General features: G+C 39.0%; 1 protein-coding gene across 1 annotated transcript in view; it reads left to right on the top strand.

Annotated features, from left to right (window-relative positions):
• LRP2 (low density lipoprotein receptor-related protein 2) overlaps positions 1 to 20,508 on the top strand; it is a 214,779-nt gene that overhangs the window by 25,167 nt on the left and 169,104 nt on the right. The window contains exons 2-3 of the mRNA XM_011960602.1: positions 15,046 to 15,153; positions 17,033 to 17,155. Coding sequence (XP_011815992.1) covers positions 15,046 to 15,153; positions 17,033 to 17,155 — 231 coding nt within the window. The remainder of the gene's footprint in view (positions 1 to 15,045; positions 15,154 to 17,032; positions 17,156 to 20,508) is intronic.

Genomic DNA, 20,508 nt, shown 5'->3' with positions numbered 1-20,508 from the left:
CCTCTCCTCCCCTACTCCCTCCCTCCCTCCTTCCCTATTTCTTTTTCTCTTTCTTTTGCTCTGGGTTTGCTCTGTCACTCAGGCTAGAGCACAGTGCAGTGGCATGATCATAGCTCACTGCAGCTTCAAACTCCTGGGCTCAAGCAATCATCCCACCTCAGCCTCCTGAATAACTAGGAATACAGGTGTGCACCACCACACCTGGTTAATTTGTTTTGTTTTTGTAGATACTAGCTCTCACTATGTTGTCCAGGGTGGTCTCAAACTCCTGGGCTCAAGGGATCTTCCTGCCTCAGCCTCCCAAAGTGTTGGGATTTTAGGTGTGAGCCACCATACCTGGCCTCAAGTCTGTTTCTTGATCAGTATGCCTGGTAACATTGGGCTCTCTTGTGTGCATATATGTAGATGTACATGCATACATACACACATATTCCACTTTAGGTGGAATGGATGAATATTTTGTTTCCAGTGGAAGGAGTTCTTTGAGTTACAAATAGTAGAATAAGGGCTTTCAGTTTACAACAGAACCCAAATGACAGTGTTTAATTAATCATGTTCATGTGTTAATGGATTCTCTTGAGACCTTTGGAGTCATTGCTTTTGCAGTATTTCCTTAGGGCCTTTTTCTTCAGTCCAGATTAATCTAAAATACATTGCGCTGATCCAGAGATGTCACTAAATTCTCCTGAAAGGCCCTTTGACTGTATTTGGACTGGCCTGTGCTTTTATGGAAAAATGCTATCTCCCTGCTGATGAGGTTTCTGGCATTAGCAAAGATGGCCTTATACATGGTGCCACAACCTATGTGGTACGATGTTAGGAGCCCTGATAAGATACTCTGTTCCCCTACAATCTGCTCCATCAAGCCAGTGAGGAAGGTATTTAGGCATTAGGAATACCTGAAATGCCACAATTAGAAAATTCATTCCTTGGAGGGCTTCTGTTTTCTGCTGAAAGTGCAAATACCCGTAGAAGGCTTTAAGAATCACTCACCTTCCTGTGAATAAGTTCACCTGGGAGCAGATTTTTGGGGTCAGGGTCACGAGCCATGAAAACTCGAGTCATGTTATGGGGATCTGAGAGAGAGAGAAGGAAAGGATTTTTAGACAAGGGTGGGGGAAGTCAGGCGGAGGTGGGGCCATTTAACTAGATAAGGCTCTAATCGTCTCATTCCTGGACTATCAGAACAGCCTTTTAAGTTTAAGTTGCTTTTCCCTCTTTGTAACCTTACTCACTAAACTTTGTGAAGTGTTGAGTGCTTATAGTAAACAGAGTGAACATAACTCTTCCCAAGGAAGAACTGGCTGACTTTAGTTTCTTGGTTTCTGGAAGGAGATGGGATAGTTGTATTGGCTTGCTTGAGGATAGCCAAATGGTTGTGGACAAGAGGGCTTGTTTCCTGACAAATGTTATTCTGCCTTAAGAGTGCAAAGATAAATAGTCTACCAGAGCTTCAGTACCTGTTCGTTGGGTTGCATTTAGTTTGGAGTGTTTGCTCTGTGCAGTGGAGAATACTTTGGAGGGTGGTAAGGTCTCTCTGTTTCATTACTGAAAAAGAATAGGAGTGGGGTCATGGCAATGGGGTATTTCATTCCTTTGTGTGTGTGTGTGTGTGATGGAGTCTTGCTCTGTCACCCAGGCTGGAGTGTAGCAGCCCAATCTTAGCTCACTGCAGCCTCTGCCTCCTGGTTTCAAGTGATTCTCCTGCCTCAGCCTCCTGAGTAGCTGGGATTACAGGTGCCCGCCACCACGCCTGGCTAATTTTTTTGTATTTTTAGTCGAGACGGGGTTTCACCATGTTGCCCAGGCTAGTGTTGAAATCCTGACCTCCAGTGATCCAACTGCCTCGGTCTCCCAAAGTGCTGGGATTACAGGCATGAGCCATTGCGCCTGGCCTCATTCCTTCTTTTGCAGGGGCAGGATGTCTAGGTTTATGTAAATCTATTCCTATTCAACCAGAAATAAGGTAACAACTTAAGATAATATTAAGTTTTTCTTTGAATGAATTAGAAAGGAATTATTTTATGTTGTTTTAGTCAAAGAATATTTTTACATTTGATGCATTCTTCTGTTATATAAGAGAAAGTTTAGAGAATTAGGATAGTGAATATTTTTAATGCTTTTTTTTTTTTTGAGATTAAGTCTCACTCTGTCACCCAGGCTGGAGTGCAATGGCACTATCTCGGCTCACTGCAACTTCAGCCTCCCTGGTTCAAGAGATTCTCCCACCTCAGCCTCCCAAGTAGCTTGGACTACAAGTGCGTGCCACCGTGCCTGGCTAACTTTTTGTATTTTTAGTAGGGATGAAGTTTCACCATGTTGGCCAGGCTGGTCTTGAACTCCTGACCTCAAGTGATCCGCCCACCTTGGCCTCCCAAACTGCTGGGAATGCAGGAGTGATCTACCACACCTGGCCTTTAATGCTTTTAGGAAAAATTTGAAATTAATTCTTTTAAACATGGGACCTGGAGAATCACTGAACTTCCTTTTTTTTTTTTTTCTTCTATTGAGACAGGATTTCTCTCTGCTATCTATGCTGATTATGGACTCCTGAACTTAAGAGATCCTCCTGCTATGGCCTCCCAAAGTGCTGGGGTTACACAGGCATGAGCTACTGTGCTGGCCAGACTTTTTAAATGGAAAACTTTTTAGCTTGGTTTTAGTAGATTAATCCTGAATTTCTTTATGTTCTCAATTCTATGGCTTATGCCAAGGCATGAGTTGAGGTTAACAGAACTCCTTTTATGATGATAGAAAGATAACAATGTCCAAGTTTAATGTACAGTATAATGACTTAAGGTCCATTCTGGGAAAGCCTGTATATTTATCATTAATTTCTTTTTGGTGTTGGAATTATACACCTACAGTACTTCATGTAAAACTCCAGAGGATCACCTGAAATACGAATGATTTACAATAGACAAAATAATAAAAATGCTCATTGTAGGAAGATAGAACAATATATAAATGAGAAAATCAACATAAAAATACATAAGCAAGAAAATAGCAAATTGGGAGCAAGCTTGCTTTTGACTCTAGTTTGACCTGTGTTTCTTAGAATAAATCTTGATTTTCACTCTTGCCCTTGACCCAAGACTAGGCCAGTGGAGGCAACCACCACCATCTGTGCTTTCAGTGTTGAGCATCCTACCAAGGAAGGTGGTTTAGATTTTGAAAGTTTCTCTCAGTCAGATAGTAGGGGAACAACTCTTAGAATGTTAGATGAGTGGTGGCAGTGCCCCGGAAGGAACTATTTTTCATGGAGGGACGGCTGTGCTTCAGGCATTGTGCCAGAGGTTTACAGGGACCTCTTTAATCCTCACCATAACCTGATTTTGCAGGCCAGAAACTTTGTAGGTAAGAAAACTGCACACTGTATCAGTTTAAATTCAAGTTCATCAAGCTAAACCAGTTCAGTAACAAATATTTATTGAGTGAAGGTTCAGTGGTAAATGAGACACAAACAGTTCCTGCCCTCATGGAACTTAGAGTTTGGAATGACATAGGGACAGTCAGTGCTTTGCCAGAGTTGAAAGCCATACATCTCTTGGCTTTTTGGCTATTGTTTTTTCCATTGTTATTCTTCTCACTTTAGCCATTCTTACTGAATTTAATTTAAATTTTACTTAATTATTATAATGCCTATGGATCTATGTTCTGTGTATTAGCTCATTCATGCTAATTCAAGACTGTAACTATAGGTACCCAACACTCAGAATTGAGATGGTCACTGAAAACTCTATTCTTGACCAACTCTCTAATATCATTTTATTTTATTTAACTGCCTTTTAAAAAAGTATAATACAAACAAAACTCCAGTAAGCAAATGGCTTTAATTATTTGTGGTCAGTTAGTAGAGATTTTATTTCTGGTTTAGTTTATTACTGAAGCCATACTTTTTTTTAGCATTAAAATTCTAACATTTTATATTTATAATAGTGACAATGGTTTTTTACTGTAATTACTAATGATATTTAAAGCACAGAGTAGGCAAAATCTTAGGAAATATACTTTGCTTTTTTTCCTCCCATTTCTGACAATCATTGCGGATAAACTTGTAATTTTATTCATGTTGCTACTAATATGGGGACATTATAAATTTATCATGTCTGTGCAGAAACCTGAACACCACTTTATTACACGTGGGTATCAGTTGGTGACAATGTAATATTGTTGATTCTGTGTCAACAAGCTATTGGATTGTTTCAAGTCATCACAATCACATTATAACCTGAAGTGATGACATTGGCAGAGCCTGAAAGTGGTTTGGAGACCTGCTCATGCTATTTGAGCCCAGGCGTAACAAACCAGGGCCAAGGGACTTCTGGCGTAAAGATAACCTGCTGGTGAGGCATGTTCTGAAGTTCTTTTTGCTCAGTCTGTTAAAAGCAATATAGTAGGGGAGACACAGGAAATTTAGTGTCATTCTACCATGAGAGTATTTGCAAATATAATAGGTCCTTCTTTATAGATTTACAAGGCAATGATTTGGTGTTGCATTTGTTTCTGTATAGGGAAATTAAAATCATGATTATGCTATATTAGTAAATCGCTTCTAATACACATTACAGTTTTTGATTGTAAGGTAAGATGTACTCTTGTAGCCCTTTTCCCTCCCTCCCTCCCTCCCTCCCTTCCTCCCTTCCTTCTCCCCTTCCTTCCTTCCTTCCTTCCTTCCTTCCTTCCTTCCTTCCTTCCTTCCTTCCTTCCTTCCTTCCTTCCTTCCTTCCTTCCTTTCCTCCTTCCTTCTTTTCTTCCTTCCCTCCTACCTTCCTTGTAGATCTCTTTGTCATCTTTCGGACATCATCTTGGTTTCACACATATATTCTAACACATCATATATAGTTCATTTATTGAGGGTAGGCTGGGTACTAGGAGGTCCTGTAACAGGCCCTGGGAATACAGAGGTCACTTCGTCTCATCTGTTCTGTTCTTTATAGTTCATATATCCAGGTCATGGCAGGAGAATTTTGAACTTTCTGCTTATAAAATCCTTTCCAAGGCATAACTTGTCACTAAAGGGGAAAAATACAAAAATATTGTGTAAAACAACAGCAAAACTAGTTTTTAAAAAAGGGAATGACATATTACATTTTTATTAAAAATATTGACTTCAGTTTACTAGATGTTTATCAGTACTTACTGCCCAAGAAGAGGCTTTTAAACTTACTGTTGAAAATCTTTTTGGCACTCTTGCTGCACAATATTTCTTAATAGTTTAAGAAAATTCTTACTCTGTTGGTAGAAGCCATACATGACCATCACTAAATGGTCAAGGTTGAGGCATGCCTGTGTGTGCAACTCAGTTATTCATCTAACGAATGAACTGTGGATAAAGTATAGTGTTTGTGTGAATAACAATGCAGTGAGCCTCACCATCACCAAGCATAAACATTTCTGATAAGAGTTGTCGTCAGAGTTGCTTATTGATGTTGAAGCATTGATTTTGTTAGAGTCAATTATATATGTATATGTGTGTGTGTATGTATGTGTGTGTGTATATATTTATGTATATACCTGATCTCTACTTTCTGAAAATTTACACATTTAGAATGGAGGTTATTTAGTTCCTATCATGTAACTTGTGACTTATAAGCTCACTTAGCAATTACATACTGCTTCAGTCTGAATTTGGGCCATAGCCAAATAAGGTTGAGTTGCCATTTTGTACAAAATTGAGGTTGAGGTGCAAGATGCCAGGTGTCATTTAAACCAAGGTTAGGATGCAAGATACTAGGTCTTATGAAATTTAGTGTCTGGACACTGATTGCTAACCTTAACGTCTCTCCTTTCTGCCCTCTCTCTTTTTCTCTCCCTTTTTCTTTTCTCCCTATTTTTGCCTCTTCTCTCTCTTCTCATGTCTTTAGAGCTTGTTGTAACTATTGCGATAGTCAAGAACTAAATAACATGGAGTTAGGGAGAAGGAATACAGCAAGGTGTTTGTATGATTCAGTCAGGAAGGTCCATTTAGTGGTTATAAATAATTTAGCCTATGACTATGGGGAATTACCAAATCTACCAATTGACAGTCAATTTCTTCTCTTCTTGTTGCTATTGTCATAATTTGCAATATCAAACTATTGTTCATTTGATAACCTGGTGATCTCATCTGATTATTAAGATGGCCAAAATGAAAGTGTTGCTTATAGCTTTAACATATCCATGTCAGTTTGATTTATGGTTCAACACTTGGACCTAATTACTCAGAAAAACCCTAATTTGATGCTATCTATTAATGCTAGTCTGAAACACCATTCAGAAGCCTTAAGCAAGAAAGCTGCCTTTCTAAAGTCTCTCTTGTCATCTATTTCTCATGAATGTCCATTTTCTTTTTCAGCGTTTGATTCCACTCAACCATTTTCCAGTAATTTATATTGCTAATCAAAAAGCCGTATAGGAATTCTCTGGGTGATTGGGACTGGAAATGTGCTCTGAAATGGGAATGATTTGTAGTTTTTGCACAGGGTGTGTTAAGTCACCAGGTGCTGAAGGGCATGCTATTCTTGCAAGTAGTTTGATTCATTGGGTCCTTATTTACCTGGGCAGGCAGGCCATCTTAAATTTTCTTCTGTTTGGATAGTGCTCTTTTCAACATCCTGTAAGTGTAGCTCTTTTGCCATGAAAGATGTAAATAACCAGTTAGTCCCTAGTGGGGATCGGGGGCAGAGGAGATGAAGGTCCTGGGCTTAGTTTCCTTCCATGTGGAGGGAAGATTCCTCTTTAGGAACCTCAGTGACTTAGTTGATAGAGGAAGTACTGCATGAGCTATTCAGGAGGAGCACAAAAAAGACTGATACAAATACAGTTTCAGTGCTTTGATGCTCGCTAATAGGAAATTTTCATTGCTCGGCGTCCTTAGTAAAAACTTGGATGTTCTTTTGAATGTCTGGGCACTTGAGTGATTGTCGATTTATATTTTTAATTTTCTGTGAGTGTATGCAGTTGGGGTGGGGAGAAATTTTTTTTTTTTTTGCTCTGATAATGAATACGGATGGGAAAAGTTTGCACCATAACGCAGATGTGTTTATGACTGTTTTTCATAGCCACAATCCTTTATATTAATGATGAACTACTTGAGGATTTCAGATGCTTGTGTTTTTCCAGTGTGTGGTCCCCTCCCCTTGAAGAGGTAGACCTGTGGACGTGTGATGGAATGGAGCATTCCAGGGTGAAACAGGCCTTTCTGGAACTTACATTCTTTATCACACTCCGAGGGGAGTTTGTTTCCAGTTGCTGGTACTAGCAGATGCAGCGTGCAATTGCCCAATCCTAGGTGCTCTTATTGATGGGTGGGGAGGAGTGAGATTGCTGTTTAAGAAATTTTATTATCTTTAGAAGGGAAGAATTTATTATGGTTTTTTTTTTTTATGGTCTCTTTCATGTGGGCTAAGATAATTTTGAGCTCTGACTGTCGAAGCTGCTTAGAGGTTCTGAGTTGTTCTCCACTGGGGGTGGTACTGCCACTCTCAAGCGGCATGGACGTGCCTGGGAGTGTTTTTTGTCACAGTGATGTGGCGGGGCACTACTGGTGTTCCACAGGTGGGGGCCAGGGATGGTGTATATACTGCTTTGCCCAGGACAGTTCTGCAAAGTGAGTAATTATCCCAACCTAAATGGTGATAGCATCCTCCGAAGAACTTCTGAGAAGTGTGACTTTGCTTATAATGTTCTGTAGCGCTGATGGACTGCCTGATTGTAGAGGTGAGAGGTGCATAATGAAAAAACAAGCGGGATGTGAGAGCCTTGGGGGCAGGGGAGAAAGACAGGTGACTAGTGTTTAAATGGAAACGGAGAAGGGTAGCTCAGTTATAAATGGCTCAGTTTTAATCTCTCATTGCTCAGAATTGAGAGGCTGCTCAAGTAGTACATCTCATTCTGCTGCCATTTGGTTATTAGAAAGGCACATTATTTTAATTACTAAGCAAATATTTAAGTAATCTTTGAGATCAACTATCTTGAGAGCTGACTGGATTCTGTGGGCTGGATACGCAGACACGTCCAGCTTGGAGAGGATGGTGGGGGATGGTCATTAGGATGTTGTTGGCAATGCCCTGAGGCAGTGGTCCCCAACCTTTTTAGCACCAGGGACTGGTTTCATGGAAGACAATTTTTCCATGGACAGCAGGGTGGTGGTGGGGGAGGGATGGTTTTGGGATGACACTGTTTCACCTCAGATCATCAGGCATTAGATTCTCATAAGGAATGCACAACCTAGATCCCTCTCATGTGCAGTTCACGGTAGGGTTTGTGCTCCTATGAGAGTCTAATGCAGCCACTCATCTGACAGGAGGTGGAACTCAGGCGATAATGCTTGCTCACCCACCTCTCACCTGCTGCTATGTAGCCTGGTTCCTAGCAGGCCACGGACCAGTACCGGTCTGTAGCCCAGGGACAGGGGACCCCTGCCTCATGGAACCTGTTGGTAGTTTGCCATGCAAGTAGACCTGCTTTGGATCCTCCTGTGGATCCTCCTGGGGCAGCTGGAGGGGCTGCAAGGTGAGACCCTTCTCTGCTAGCAGCCTCTTGGTGAAGCACCTACCAGCCTGCTCACTGGGCTCATGGTTGTGGTGAGGTTCTGGGGATTGAAGTGGAGCTCCAAGCTCTTCTCATGGTCAAAGTCTGTATGCTAGTTCAGGCTTTACCTACTCAGAGTGACCTTCACTTTTAACACAGTTATTTCCTGAGTAATCACCCTCATACTCATTTGATAGTCACTTTTTGGCGTGGCACTCAAAGCTCTTTTTTCTCCATCTTCTCAGCCTTATTGCCTACCACTCTCCAAGAGGTCCCCACTGCTTGGGCCACACTTATTTGACCCTCACACATGCTAAGCTTCTGTCAAGTTTTTTTTTTTTTTTTTCTTAGAGACAAGTTTCACCATGTTGGCCAGGCTGGTCTTGAACTCCTGGCCTCAAGTGATCTGCCCGGCTCGGCCTCCCAAAGTGCTGGGATTATAGGAGAGATGGGTTTCACCATGTTGGCCAGGCTGGTCTTGAACTCCTGGCCTCAAGTGATCTGCCCGGCTCGGCCTCCCAAAGTGCTGGGATTATAGGTGTGAGCGATCACGCCTGGCCTGTCAAGTTGTTTTGACCCTACAGACAAAGCGTGGTCTCCCTCTTCACCTCCCCAAATCCTGCTCATTCACAAAGACCCAGTGTAGTCTTATAATTCTTCGTGAAGACTTCTCTGATGACACCAGCCTGCAGTGTTATTTTTTTCCCCCAAGGCCAGTTGTTTTTTATTATCTCCATTGCTTATTTGGAACCAAATTGTCTATTGTCATATGGCATAGCTTTGGAGTCAGACTGCCTCAGTGTAAATCCATGCTCCACTACCTACTAGATTTGTTCAAGTCTCGTTGTCCTCATCTATGAAATGGGGCCATTGATACCATCTCACAAAGCTGTTGTGAGGATAAGTAAGGTAATGCATGGGAAACACTTAAAATATTGCTGGCAAGTTCTGGGTGAACAGATGCTGTCATTTGCTTTGCAGGACATGAAATGATGAAATAAGTACAGGCTCTGGAATCACACAGGTCCTGGGGCTATATCAGGCTTTGACATTTTTTACCTTTGTGGCCCTGGGGGAGTTGGTTAATGTCACTGAGGCTCAGGTTCCCCTTCTGTTAAATAAGTATAAATCTCACATCATACAGTTCTAAGAGGATCCAGTGAATATGTATAAAGCTTTATATATTGTCTAACACATAGTAGGTACTCAGTAAACAATATCAGCTATTGTTATTGCATGGATATTTAATTTATAACATATAAATCACTTTTGCCACCACTAAATTTATAGGCTCTGTCAAAAAGGAACTATATCTTATTTTTCTTTGTTCTTCCACTGATCCTCGGACAACTGCACATAGTCGTTATGAATTTATTTGTGGCTTTAGTGAATCTGGCATCATATTCTTTTGGTCCTTATTTATTTATTCATTTATTTTTACACTTAAATTATGTCTACATGATAATGCATCAACCTGCATTGTCGGTTTTGTCCCCAAATCTCTGACTTCTTGAAATGTCCTTATAGTATTGTTTTGCTCTAAGAAAACATCAGGGCTCTGAAACAATAATTGGGACAAAGCAGTCTATTCAGTGGTTTGTAAACTGGATTTAAAAAAAACCAAAAGAATTTCTGCCACCTATTTGGTGATCTGTAAGGAAAACCAGGCAGTTAAAATGTTGCACAGAAAGAGAATGGTTGGTTTGCTGTTCATGTCTTGTTTCAGTTTCATTAACTGAATCCTTGACTATTCTATCAATTTGACACTAGACAGGGTAGGGTGCTCCATATAATTTGCTACCTTTGGCTATCATCACTATAGTGTAAAGTTTTGGAAATAAGCCAGTGACCCTAAATCTTCAAAAGGGGACTGGCCTTGTTTATGTGGGCAAGGTATGGGAATTCTAGTAAACTGTCAGCCAACTTATGAATATCAGAAGTATGTCTATCAATACCAAAGGAATCAAAATCAAGTACAGAAAAAGTGAAGCAAAAATTATGGATAAGTTAAGGAATTGCCTCTTAAATTTGTTTGTTTCTTTGAGTTCAGTAAAGGTGGGACTATTAAAATGTGATTTAGTCATACACATTTTTAAAAAGAGGACTGTACCTCCTCAGGTAGACCAACTGTTTGGAAGGACCAGTATGTGTTAAGAGGATCTAGCGGGGAAATAGGATTTGCCATAGAAATTACCTTACTCTGTTAACTTTGGACAATGTTCCATTGACTACCACTTGCCTTTATCTTATAAGAAGAGAATTTATGGAAGGAAAAGAAAACTTACAAGGAAAGGGTAAAAGAATGAAACTGCTATTAATATGACTCAATGTTTTTTTCTTTCTTTTTTTTTTTTTTTATAAAAACTTCTAGATATTCCTCTTTTCCAGATTATTCCAGATTCCATTTTTCTTTCTATGGATTTAAGATAGTAAATTTCTATTTAAAGTCTCATTGTTTGCTCTGATAGCTTTTATATCTCTGATATATTATGGTCTCAGCAGGCTGAGTTTTACAAAGAGAATTCTACACTTCCTGATGAACATGCATTAGCTCTTCCATGAGCACCTGGTGCTGTGCCAGAGGCTGTAAATGACACAGAGGAATGTTCTCAATCCAGTGTTGTTCCTTGCTGTGGAAAACAAACAGGCAAATGACTTCTCTTCTCTGGGTGCTATCTGTTACTCTAATATCTTATCTTAACACATTCTTAGTCCAATCCTTACCCAGGAAGCTTGGAATATGGCTACTTATGAAGAAAGGATTACTTTTTTTTTTTTTCCCTAGCTTTGGGCTCTTTATGAGGTTGAGGTTGGGAAACAAGTTTATTCCTATGTCTAATATAAATTTTACTACAGATATCAAAATGCTTAAATTTTTTTTTGCGTTGCTTTTGATTGCTGCAATGTTTCCTAAGCCCAATAATTTTTTAATGCTATGTTAGTCACCAAGTAGAGTACTCTTTTTCTCCAACTGAAGTATGTGAGCACTATGGATTCTACGCCAGCCCAGTAATGAACTCAGTTAATGTTAACTGAGAGCAGCTTTGGGGGTAAAAAAACAGATTTTTCCATTCATTCTTGAGTTTAGTGGAATAAACTTTTTCTTTTGGTGAAAGGAAACATAGAGTAGTGGTCAAGTAGCACGAATACTGGAATCAGAACTGTCAGATTCAAATCCTTGCTTTGCACATATTTGCTGTTGGATCTTGGGCAAGTTACTGAATTGCTCTGTGCTTCAATTTATTTATTTGCAAAATGTTCATAATAACAGCATCTATTTCATAGGGTTATTATGAGGATTAAATGAGCTAATGTTGGCAGAGCACTTAGAATGGTGTGTGCCATTTAAGCACCATATGAGTACTTCTTTTCATCTTTGCATCATCTATTCTGATTCATGGGACAGGCAGGGGTTGGTGCTGGAGAGATAGGGTGTTCATTTGGTTCTAATGGTTCCTTTGCAGTGATTGCCTGGTTCTTAACAAAATGTTTTTATTTCAATGTGGATTGTATTTTCCTCCTTTCATCCTTGGTTTTTACTAGAGGGATTTTTTTTTTTCTTTTTTTAAATCAGGCAGCTCCCAAACCAGAGAGGCTCCTGGAGAATGTTTTAAAGTTACGTAAATGATTGTTTGTAAGGTTACTTCTTGGCTAAAACTGGATTGGTTGAATATGGCAGTTTTGAGACTATTTTCTGAACAAAGTTTTAAAACTGGCTCCATGTAGATTTTTTTTTCTCCCTGTGGGTGGCTCCAATGTATCAAATCATCCCCCCTCTTTTTTTTAAACTTCAAATACTTAAATAACAAAAAGGTAGATCATATCTAGATAAAACTTTTGGAGGGCTTGTGAATAAAGGCTACTTATTTAAAACAAAACACTCAAAATAAAGTTCATATGGACCAACTGAAGTCAGGGGCATTTGCAATTGTTATTAGACCTAATCCAGACCTTTCCACTAGTGGTTTATATTTGGTTGATTTTTAAACAACACATACTCCCTTTATGAGAGAATGAGCTTCTGAGGCCAGTGAAGCATTTGGCTGATTGCTGAGAGGTCAGCCAGCAATGATAAAGTATCAGTTTGTTTTCTCTGGAGAGATATTTCCAAACAATAGTCATTTGGGAGTTAGAAACAGGCATCGAAGTTACTACTGAAAAGGTGAATTTGACAAATGAATTATAGATCTGTTGATAAACTGAGTAAATTGGATTTGATATATTAGATAATGGAGTGAGGAGATCAAGTGTGAAAATCACTGCCTATAAAAATTACTTAATCGCAACATTTCCCCATTAGTTTCATTTTTCACATGTGTGATTTTAAATAACTGACTTCAAAGTGTTTTATAAAATGACTTTTGGGTCTCTATTTTGTGTTCTTTTCATGATGTGTTTAACTTGGCATTTTAGCTTGGCAAAAACAAACAAGTCCTCCCACCCCACTCCTCAAAAATGGGACTTGTAATAAAAGTTGCTTAAGAAGTAGCATTAATTACATATATTTTCAAAACAGGCAATATATATTGTTCTGATAATTTCCTCCTAAGTACTCAGTCTCTACGTTTATACTTTTCTTTTCTCCATAGCAATATGAAACTGTGTGTAAGAGGACTGTTCTTTATGATTGTTATAATTTTTCAACCAGAAGATACTACCTTTACAACCTCAGATACTAAGGGAGACAAATACACTGAACTTAACAAATGTATTATGTTGGATTACTAACAATAGACCTAATTGATAAAAGTGATTTAATATATGTTGTGTTAATAGCTAAACCTCCAAAGCCCCTAATCTCCCATGGAAATATTGCTTTGTAGAACAAAATCCAATGAGAAGTTCTGGGATTCCAGAGTGAATTTGTACATTCCTTAGGGGCATTTTTGCAAGGGAGGTTGTTGTGCTTTAAAGGTAGTTGATAAGAGACCTGCACCACCAACCCCAGACCTGCACCACCAACCACCATCATGCATTAGTCTATAGAAGGTATTTGGGTGTACATACTCCTGTACCACTCGGTACCACCATTTAGCCAAGCGAAGTTTCTGACCACTTGCAGCATACATTATAAATCAGGATGTCACTACCAGACAATCAGATTTGAACATTCCATGAACAAAGTAGCCTATATACCCTAGAAATAGATCACTTAACTATGTTTATGTCATGCTGTTGATATGCCTGCATTTACACAAATCAGGACAGCACATTGCTTATTTATTTTAGGAGTAGGTAATTGATCTGTATATTTACCTAATTTTGGTTAATTAGCCAAAAATTGAAATGGGTAATTTAGCATGATTGCTTAAATACATGGGGAAGATATAATTATTCTTCCATCTCCAGAAATTGCTCCTTTATCCCATGAGTTTGTGAAAGAATAAAATAATTTTGAGTCTTTAAGTGGGGCTGGTTGTGGCTGCTGTCTTTGAAAAATTTTTCGGTGTGGCACATAATGCTTGGGAAGGTCACTGGCCAGGTATTTGGGGAACTTTGTCCCTTGGGGAGACCTAGGAAGATCACAGGATATATTTGTTCAGTGAAGTGAGCTTGTTTAAGTTATATTGTCCTTCCAGTATCACTAGGGACTATCACTGCCACTTGGGCTGTCAAACTTTTGGTGTCAAGTTTGTATACTCTGGTTGGCTCCAGAGATTTTGTTTTGTTTTGTTTTTGGCTCTTTGGTTTAAAAAATTGTTTGTAGAGATGAGCTTATAGATCTGGCAAGTTATAATTTAAGTTTTAAAAATTAAGACAAAATATTAGTCTGAATCTAAGAATGAAAGGCCATAACCTGCTGTATATGATTTAGTAATAAAAAATCACTTAAAAAATAAGGCGAGGAACTCAAAAAAGTATTGTCAAGCAAATGAAAAGTTACTCATGATGTTATCAATCAGAGATAACCACTGTTAACATTTTGGTCTTTTTTATGCTTTTTTTTTTTCTTTGCATATGTAACTCTGTTTTCAGTAAAAATTTACATCCTTGTTTTTGTTACATTAAATTATGAGTATTTATCTAAGTACTTAGAATTTCTCCATAACTGTTTTATAAGTTACTAATATGTCAAAAAGAGATGTAAAAAAAATAATCCTTTTATTGTTGGACATTTAGGAGATTTGCAATTTCCTTTGTTACAAATAATGTTGTGATGAAAATCTTTATACATACATTTTTGTCTACTTCTTTGATTTGTTCCTTAGGAAAAAAATCCTTGAAGTAAAAGTACTAAATTAAAGATCAAGTGTTTTTAAAAAGCAAGATACATGTTGTCAAACAGCTTTCCCAATGAGTTCCATCAAGGTATACACTAATCAACTATGTATGAAAATCACTCTCTTCCTGTGGATATTCAAATAAATATTTTTATATTATCATTGGGAGAATGTTTTCCTAATTTTCTAATTTGTATTTCTTTGATTATATAATTAGTTGAATAATTTTTCATTTTTATCAAAAATTTATATTTCTTCGGTTAAATATCTGCATGGCATACGTTTTTAAAATTTCTGTCTGTTATTGCAGAATGTGACAGTGAGCATTTTCGCTGTGGAAGTGGGCATTGCATCCCTGCAGACTGGAGGTGTGATGGGACCAAAGACTGTCCAGATGACGCGGATGAAATTGGTTGTGGTAAGTGAGGAGGGGCCAGGCTAAGTTCTATTTTGAGTAATGTAAGTGCTTCGTGGTGATTTCACCTGCAACAAAGAGAAGAGTATGCCTTTTAGTGACAGAGCCGGGTGTGGGCCAAAGTCTTTTGAGATCTGTGTGGTTAAATAGAGAACTGGTGGCATTAACAATAATTTCATTTCCTTCTGAGGTAGAGGTTCAATTCACATTGATGATAGAACATTAGTTTCTATCTCACCCTTATCTCTGACCACAACTTCAATATGGAAACATATTTGGGTGCAGTTTTCTGAAGCCTGTAAGTCATTATTACTGATATTCACTCTGTGAATTTTGTGCACCCACAAGAACAAACAAAAAATGTTGTCTGAACTACTATGATTTGTAAGTCAAGGAGGAGTCCATTTTTATGTAAAGAATGTAGAGGAACTTGTTGGAATTACCAAAAAGAAATCACATAATTGGTTAGTGTGATTTATGTTTTTTAAAAATTCTAGTTTTAAAAAAAATTAAAAATATGATAATGTAGTAAACCTCAAATCTAATTAATTATTAAATGACTTTCACGTACATTTTGTCATTTAGTTTTCTCACTAATCTTCTGAGGTAGGTTTCAGATTAGGAAATTGAGACTTGGAGAAGTTAAGTCATTTATTAAAGTTCTTACAGTTGGTAAGTCTGTGCACAGATCCCGTTGCTCTTCCCAACTTCCCATAGGTGATCAATCATACATCTACAATTTCCTTCATTTCAGCAGGTGAACTAATGAGGGTCATCTTTCAAAAATCAAGAAAGCAGGTGAAAAATTTTTGTTTTGAATTGTTGGCCATCTAGTAGCATACCATAGCAGTCAAACTTTGGTGTGTCATTTAGATGACAACGCATTTGAAAATGGAAGGAAGGGTAAGGACTGGGTCCTGTACAGTGCTCCTCAAACGCTCATGCACAAATGGATCACCTGGGAGCTCATTAAAGTGCAAATTTGGATTCCGTATTTTGAGGTGGGACCTGAACTTCTGCATTTCTGTAAACTTCCTGCTGATGTTGATGCTGCTACTTTGCGGACTACGCTTTGAACAAGGGACTAAACTATATTTGTAGAGACACGACCATGTGCTAACTGTTTGCCTCCACTGGGCTTACTGAGTTCATTTTGATTAAACAATAAAAGCAAAAAGGCAAGAGCAGTGTATCTGGGGTAAAGGAATAAGTGAACAGCTATGCAAACAACTCTTCAGAGATTGTTACCTGTATTATATTTTATTGACCTGTAAAAATAATAACAATAACAACAATACCAATGACGATAGTGAGAGCAACTAACATTACATGGTGCTTTCACATACATTATTTAACTTATTTTTCACAACAAACAGTGAGATGAGTATAGTCCCCATTTTATGATGCATACATTGAGGTTCAGAGAACCTGCCAAAGATCCTAAAGCAAGTAAATCATGGAAATAATCATTATTTGATTCTGGGTTTTCTTTTCCAAATCTCATGAATTTTCCAGTTCATCATGATACTTTACTATTAGTTATTATGAAACGAATAGTTTAACAATAACTCATGGTTAATTTTTACTTGAGTGAAGCTTTTAATCTAACACCGTTACCATAATTTGTGTGTATATCTGCTGTTTGTTTTATTCTCTGTGTTTTTAAGTTGCTTTGGTTCATGAGTTTGTTGTGATGCTGTTGCTGAGTTTATCTGAAAGTGAACTCTGGCATCCACAGACTCTAGTATAAGGGTTTTTTACTATTTGCCTTCAAATAAATTGAACAGCAGTTGACATGATACGCTCTTCTGGAACATGCATTGCTTGCTAGTATAGTGGGGAGGATGATTGCCATAATGAGTTCTCTTTTGGTTTGTTTTAGCTGTCGTGACCTGCCAGCAGGGCTATTTCAAGTGCCAGAGTGAGGGACAATGCATCCCCAACTCCTGGGTGTGTGACCAAGATCAAGACTGTGATGATGGCTCAGATGAACATCAAGGTTGCTGTAAGTGTTTGGAGAGGAATCTTGCTTGGCTTTGTGGACATCTAAAACCCAACCTGTCACAGAGAGGTTACACATTATGGGATGATTCTTTATAAATGTGGAGCGGGGCCTTAAATCATAAGGGAACCTATGCCAGCAATCTCATTCAGGGGTTGGATGATATTGAAAGTACAGATGTACTGAAGAATTATGAATATACCCCAGCAATTTGGAAATGAGACAGGTTCCCAGTCTTTAATTTTGATTATGTTATGCTCAAGAAAGAAACCAAATATTTATTGGTGTGTATAGCTGGGTGTCTTCATGTGTGTGATTGACAGCTGAATGAGTCCTTTGGCTCTGTGGCATACTTTGTATTCAAACTTTCCACCCCCTCTGCCCCAATATTAAACTCTCTTCTTTTTGACTTAGTGGAAGTAGGTAGGTCTGTTGGAGGGCTTCTTGGTGGTTACTTCAGTGACTGCTGCCGCAGCCACCATAGGATGAGTTGGAACAAGAAAGAAAATAGTAGCGATGAAGCAGATCTTGGCAACTGAAGCATCCCTGGACATTGAGGTGGTTTGGTTCAGTTACCTCGAAAAAACCTTTAAATTCTAATTTCTTTGGGATCAAACTGGAAAAGACTGTTTTAATAGGTTTAAAGATAATTTTATTTTATTTATTTTTATTTTATTATTATTTTTAGAGTCAGGGTCTCACTCTGTCACCCAGACTGGAGTGCAGTGGTGCGATCACAGCTCACTGCAGCCTCAAACACCTGGGCTCAGGTAGTCCTCCTGCTTCAGTCTCCTGAGTAGCTGGGACTATAGATGTGCACCACCATGCCCAGCTAATTTTTAAATTTTTTGTAGAGATATGATCTTGTTACGTTGCCCAGGCTGGTCTGGAATCCTGGGCTAAAGTCATCCTCCTGCCTTGGCCTCCCAAATGTTGGGATTATAGGCATGACCCACTATGCCTGGCCTGAAAGTAATTTCAGATGAGAGTCATGTCGGGTAAATATAAGATGGCGACCTGTGAGCAATTTGTCTATCATGTGTATCATTCCATTCCTTTCTCTATTAAGGAGATTTGTATAATTTAAAATCATTCTTGTATCATTGCGGATGTTGTTGGCTGCAAGGAAAGAAAAACACAACTCACAAAAGTTAAACAAAAAGGGGATTTATTATCTCACATAATAAGAAGGCTAACTGTAGGATTGTTCTAGGGTTGATTAATTCCCAGCTCAGTAACATTATCCAGTTTTTCCTCACTCTTTTGCTCTGCCATATTTATCCTATTGGCCTTTCTTGATTGCATAAAAGCTGCTCAAGTCTCAAAATTTGCATCCTGAAGACCTGACATTCTCTCAAGTAGAGAGGAGGTTCTTAATAAATAGATACTAAATGCATAAATGATGGGTTGTTCATCTTTTGGCTATATAGTTTTGAGTTTATTTTCCCTTATTCCTCTCACAGAGTGGGAAGAAAGCTGAGCTTTATTTTGCGATTCAGTGTGTGGTGGATGACCCTTTGCTAATAATAATACAGAGGGGATTGGAACTACTAAGGGCAACTGCTTGGGAGAAGAGGCTGGAGATAAGCTTATAGCAGTCATTTTAAAACAATATTGTGTATCATTTTAAATGACCACGGATTTCATAAGGCAATTCTCCCATTTTTAATGATATAAAAATTCTCCATTAGATATCTTTTAACCACAAACAAAATATGCCACCTCGGTGTTCACTAAAGTCACCAGAGAACTCCTGATTGCCAATGGGCACTTTTCCTTCCTTGTCACACTGGATGGGCATTTTGACTGCACTTGACTCTGGAGACCATTCCTCCTTCTTGACACCACTCCCTTGGCTGCCATGACTCCCAGCAGTCCTGGCTCTCTTTTGAGCTGCTTTGGTCATTCCATTTTATTTTCCTCTTCTACTCACACCTTGAGTATTGGTGTTGCTCAGAGCCCTGCCCTGAGCAGCTTTTCTCATTCTAGATAATCTCAGGATAGTGTCACCATTCTCATGATTTTAGTGACCCTCTGTGGCCTGATGAGACCTAAATCTGTGTTTACAACCCAGAGTTTTGTCCACACTTCAGTCTTTTATACTCAACTACCTTTGAACCTCTGCAAGGTGCGTTGAACTCAAGGTGTCCCAACTGAAAATAATCATGTTCCTTCCTGAACTGGATTTTCCTTCTATATTTGCTAGGCTACATATCTTATCTTTATTAATAGAAATAGCATTTAACCCACTATGAGGCACTGGCAGAAAATACGAAATCAGTCTTAAATTATTGGAAATAGGCAGATGGAAGCTCTTTTACTTTTTGAATTTGTGAAACATATTTCAAAATGAAAATATTTTATTAGATGAAGAAGAAAGATTGCTGTAAGTGACATGAAATATATAATCAATTAGCATGAAAAGGCTATCACAATCCCCTAAGCACCCACGCTAGAAACTTGGAAGTTATTCTTGATTCCTTCCTCTTTTTCACTGCCCACATTGAATCACCAACTCCTGCCTAATTTGCCTTATAAATATTTCTAAAGTTCATCTCTTTATTTCTCTCTGTATTTTTGTAAGGACAGATTTTTTTATTTTTTGAGACAGGGTCTTGCTCTGTTGCCCAGGCTGGAGTGCAGTGGTGCAATCATGGCTCCCTGTAGCCTTGACCTCCTGGGCTCCAACGGTCCTCCCACTTCTCAGCCTCCTGAGTAGTTGGGACTACAGGCGCATGGCACCACACCTGGCTAATTTTGTATTTTTTTTGTAGAGATGGGGTTTTCCCATGTTGCCCAGGCTGGTCTCCAACTCCTGGCCTCAAGTGATCTACCCACCTTGGCCTCCCAAGTGCTGGGATTATAGGTGTAAGCCACCATGTCTGGCCCATCTCTTTATTTCTGCTCCCACCGCCAACATCTCTCATTTGGGTGTCAGCAGTAGCCTCTGGGTTGGCCTCCCTGCCTCCAGTCCTGTGCATCCTTAGATTCTCTCTGACACTGATGCTGATCTAACTAAGATTCTTCGGTAGCTCTCCATTAATTCCAGGAGAAAGTTCCAATTCCCTAACATGGTTTACAGTGGCTTCCAGGATGTGGCTGGTGCTTATTTTCCTATGTCTATCATTTGCTATTCTTGCCTTGAAGTGGCCACTTGGGCACAGCAGTGCTTTCAGTTCCTGTGGGCGTGCCATGCTGTGTCCTAGCCTTTTGTGTCTGTGCAAGCTGCCTGAATGCTGAATGCCTGGTGCTAGATGGTTCTTCTTTGCTTTTGGCCTACCTGACTGCTGCTTCTTTAAGACCCAGGGAGGTATCACTTTTTCAAGGAAACTGTCCCCATGCATGTTCCCATCCCA

The sequence above is a fragment of the Colobus angolensis genome, unplaced genomic scaffold (assembly GCF_000951035.1).
Source record: "Colobus angolensis palliatus isolate OR3802 unplaced genomic scaffold, Cang.pa_1.0 Scaffold517, whole genome shotgun sequence".
In the NCBI taxonomy this organism is placed as follows: Eukaryota; Metazoa; Chordata; class Mammalia; order Primates; family Cercopithecidae; genus Colobus; species Colobus angolensis.
This window is presented reverse-complemented; position numbering and strand designations above follow the sequence as displayed.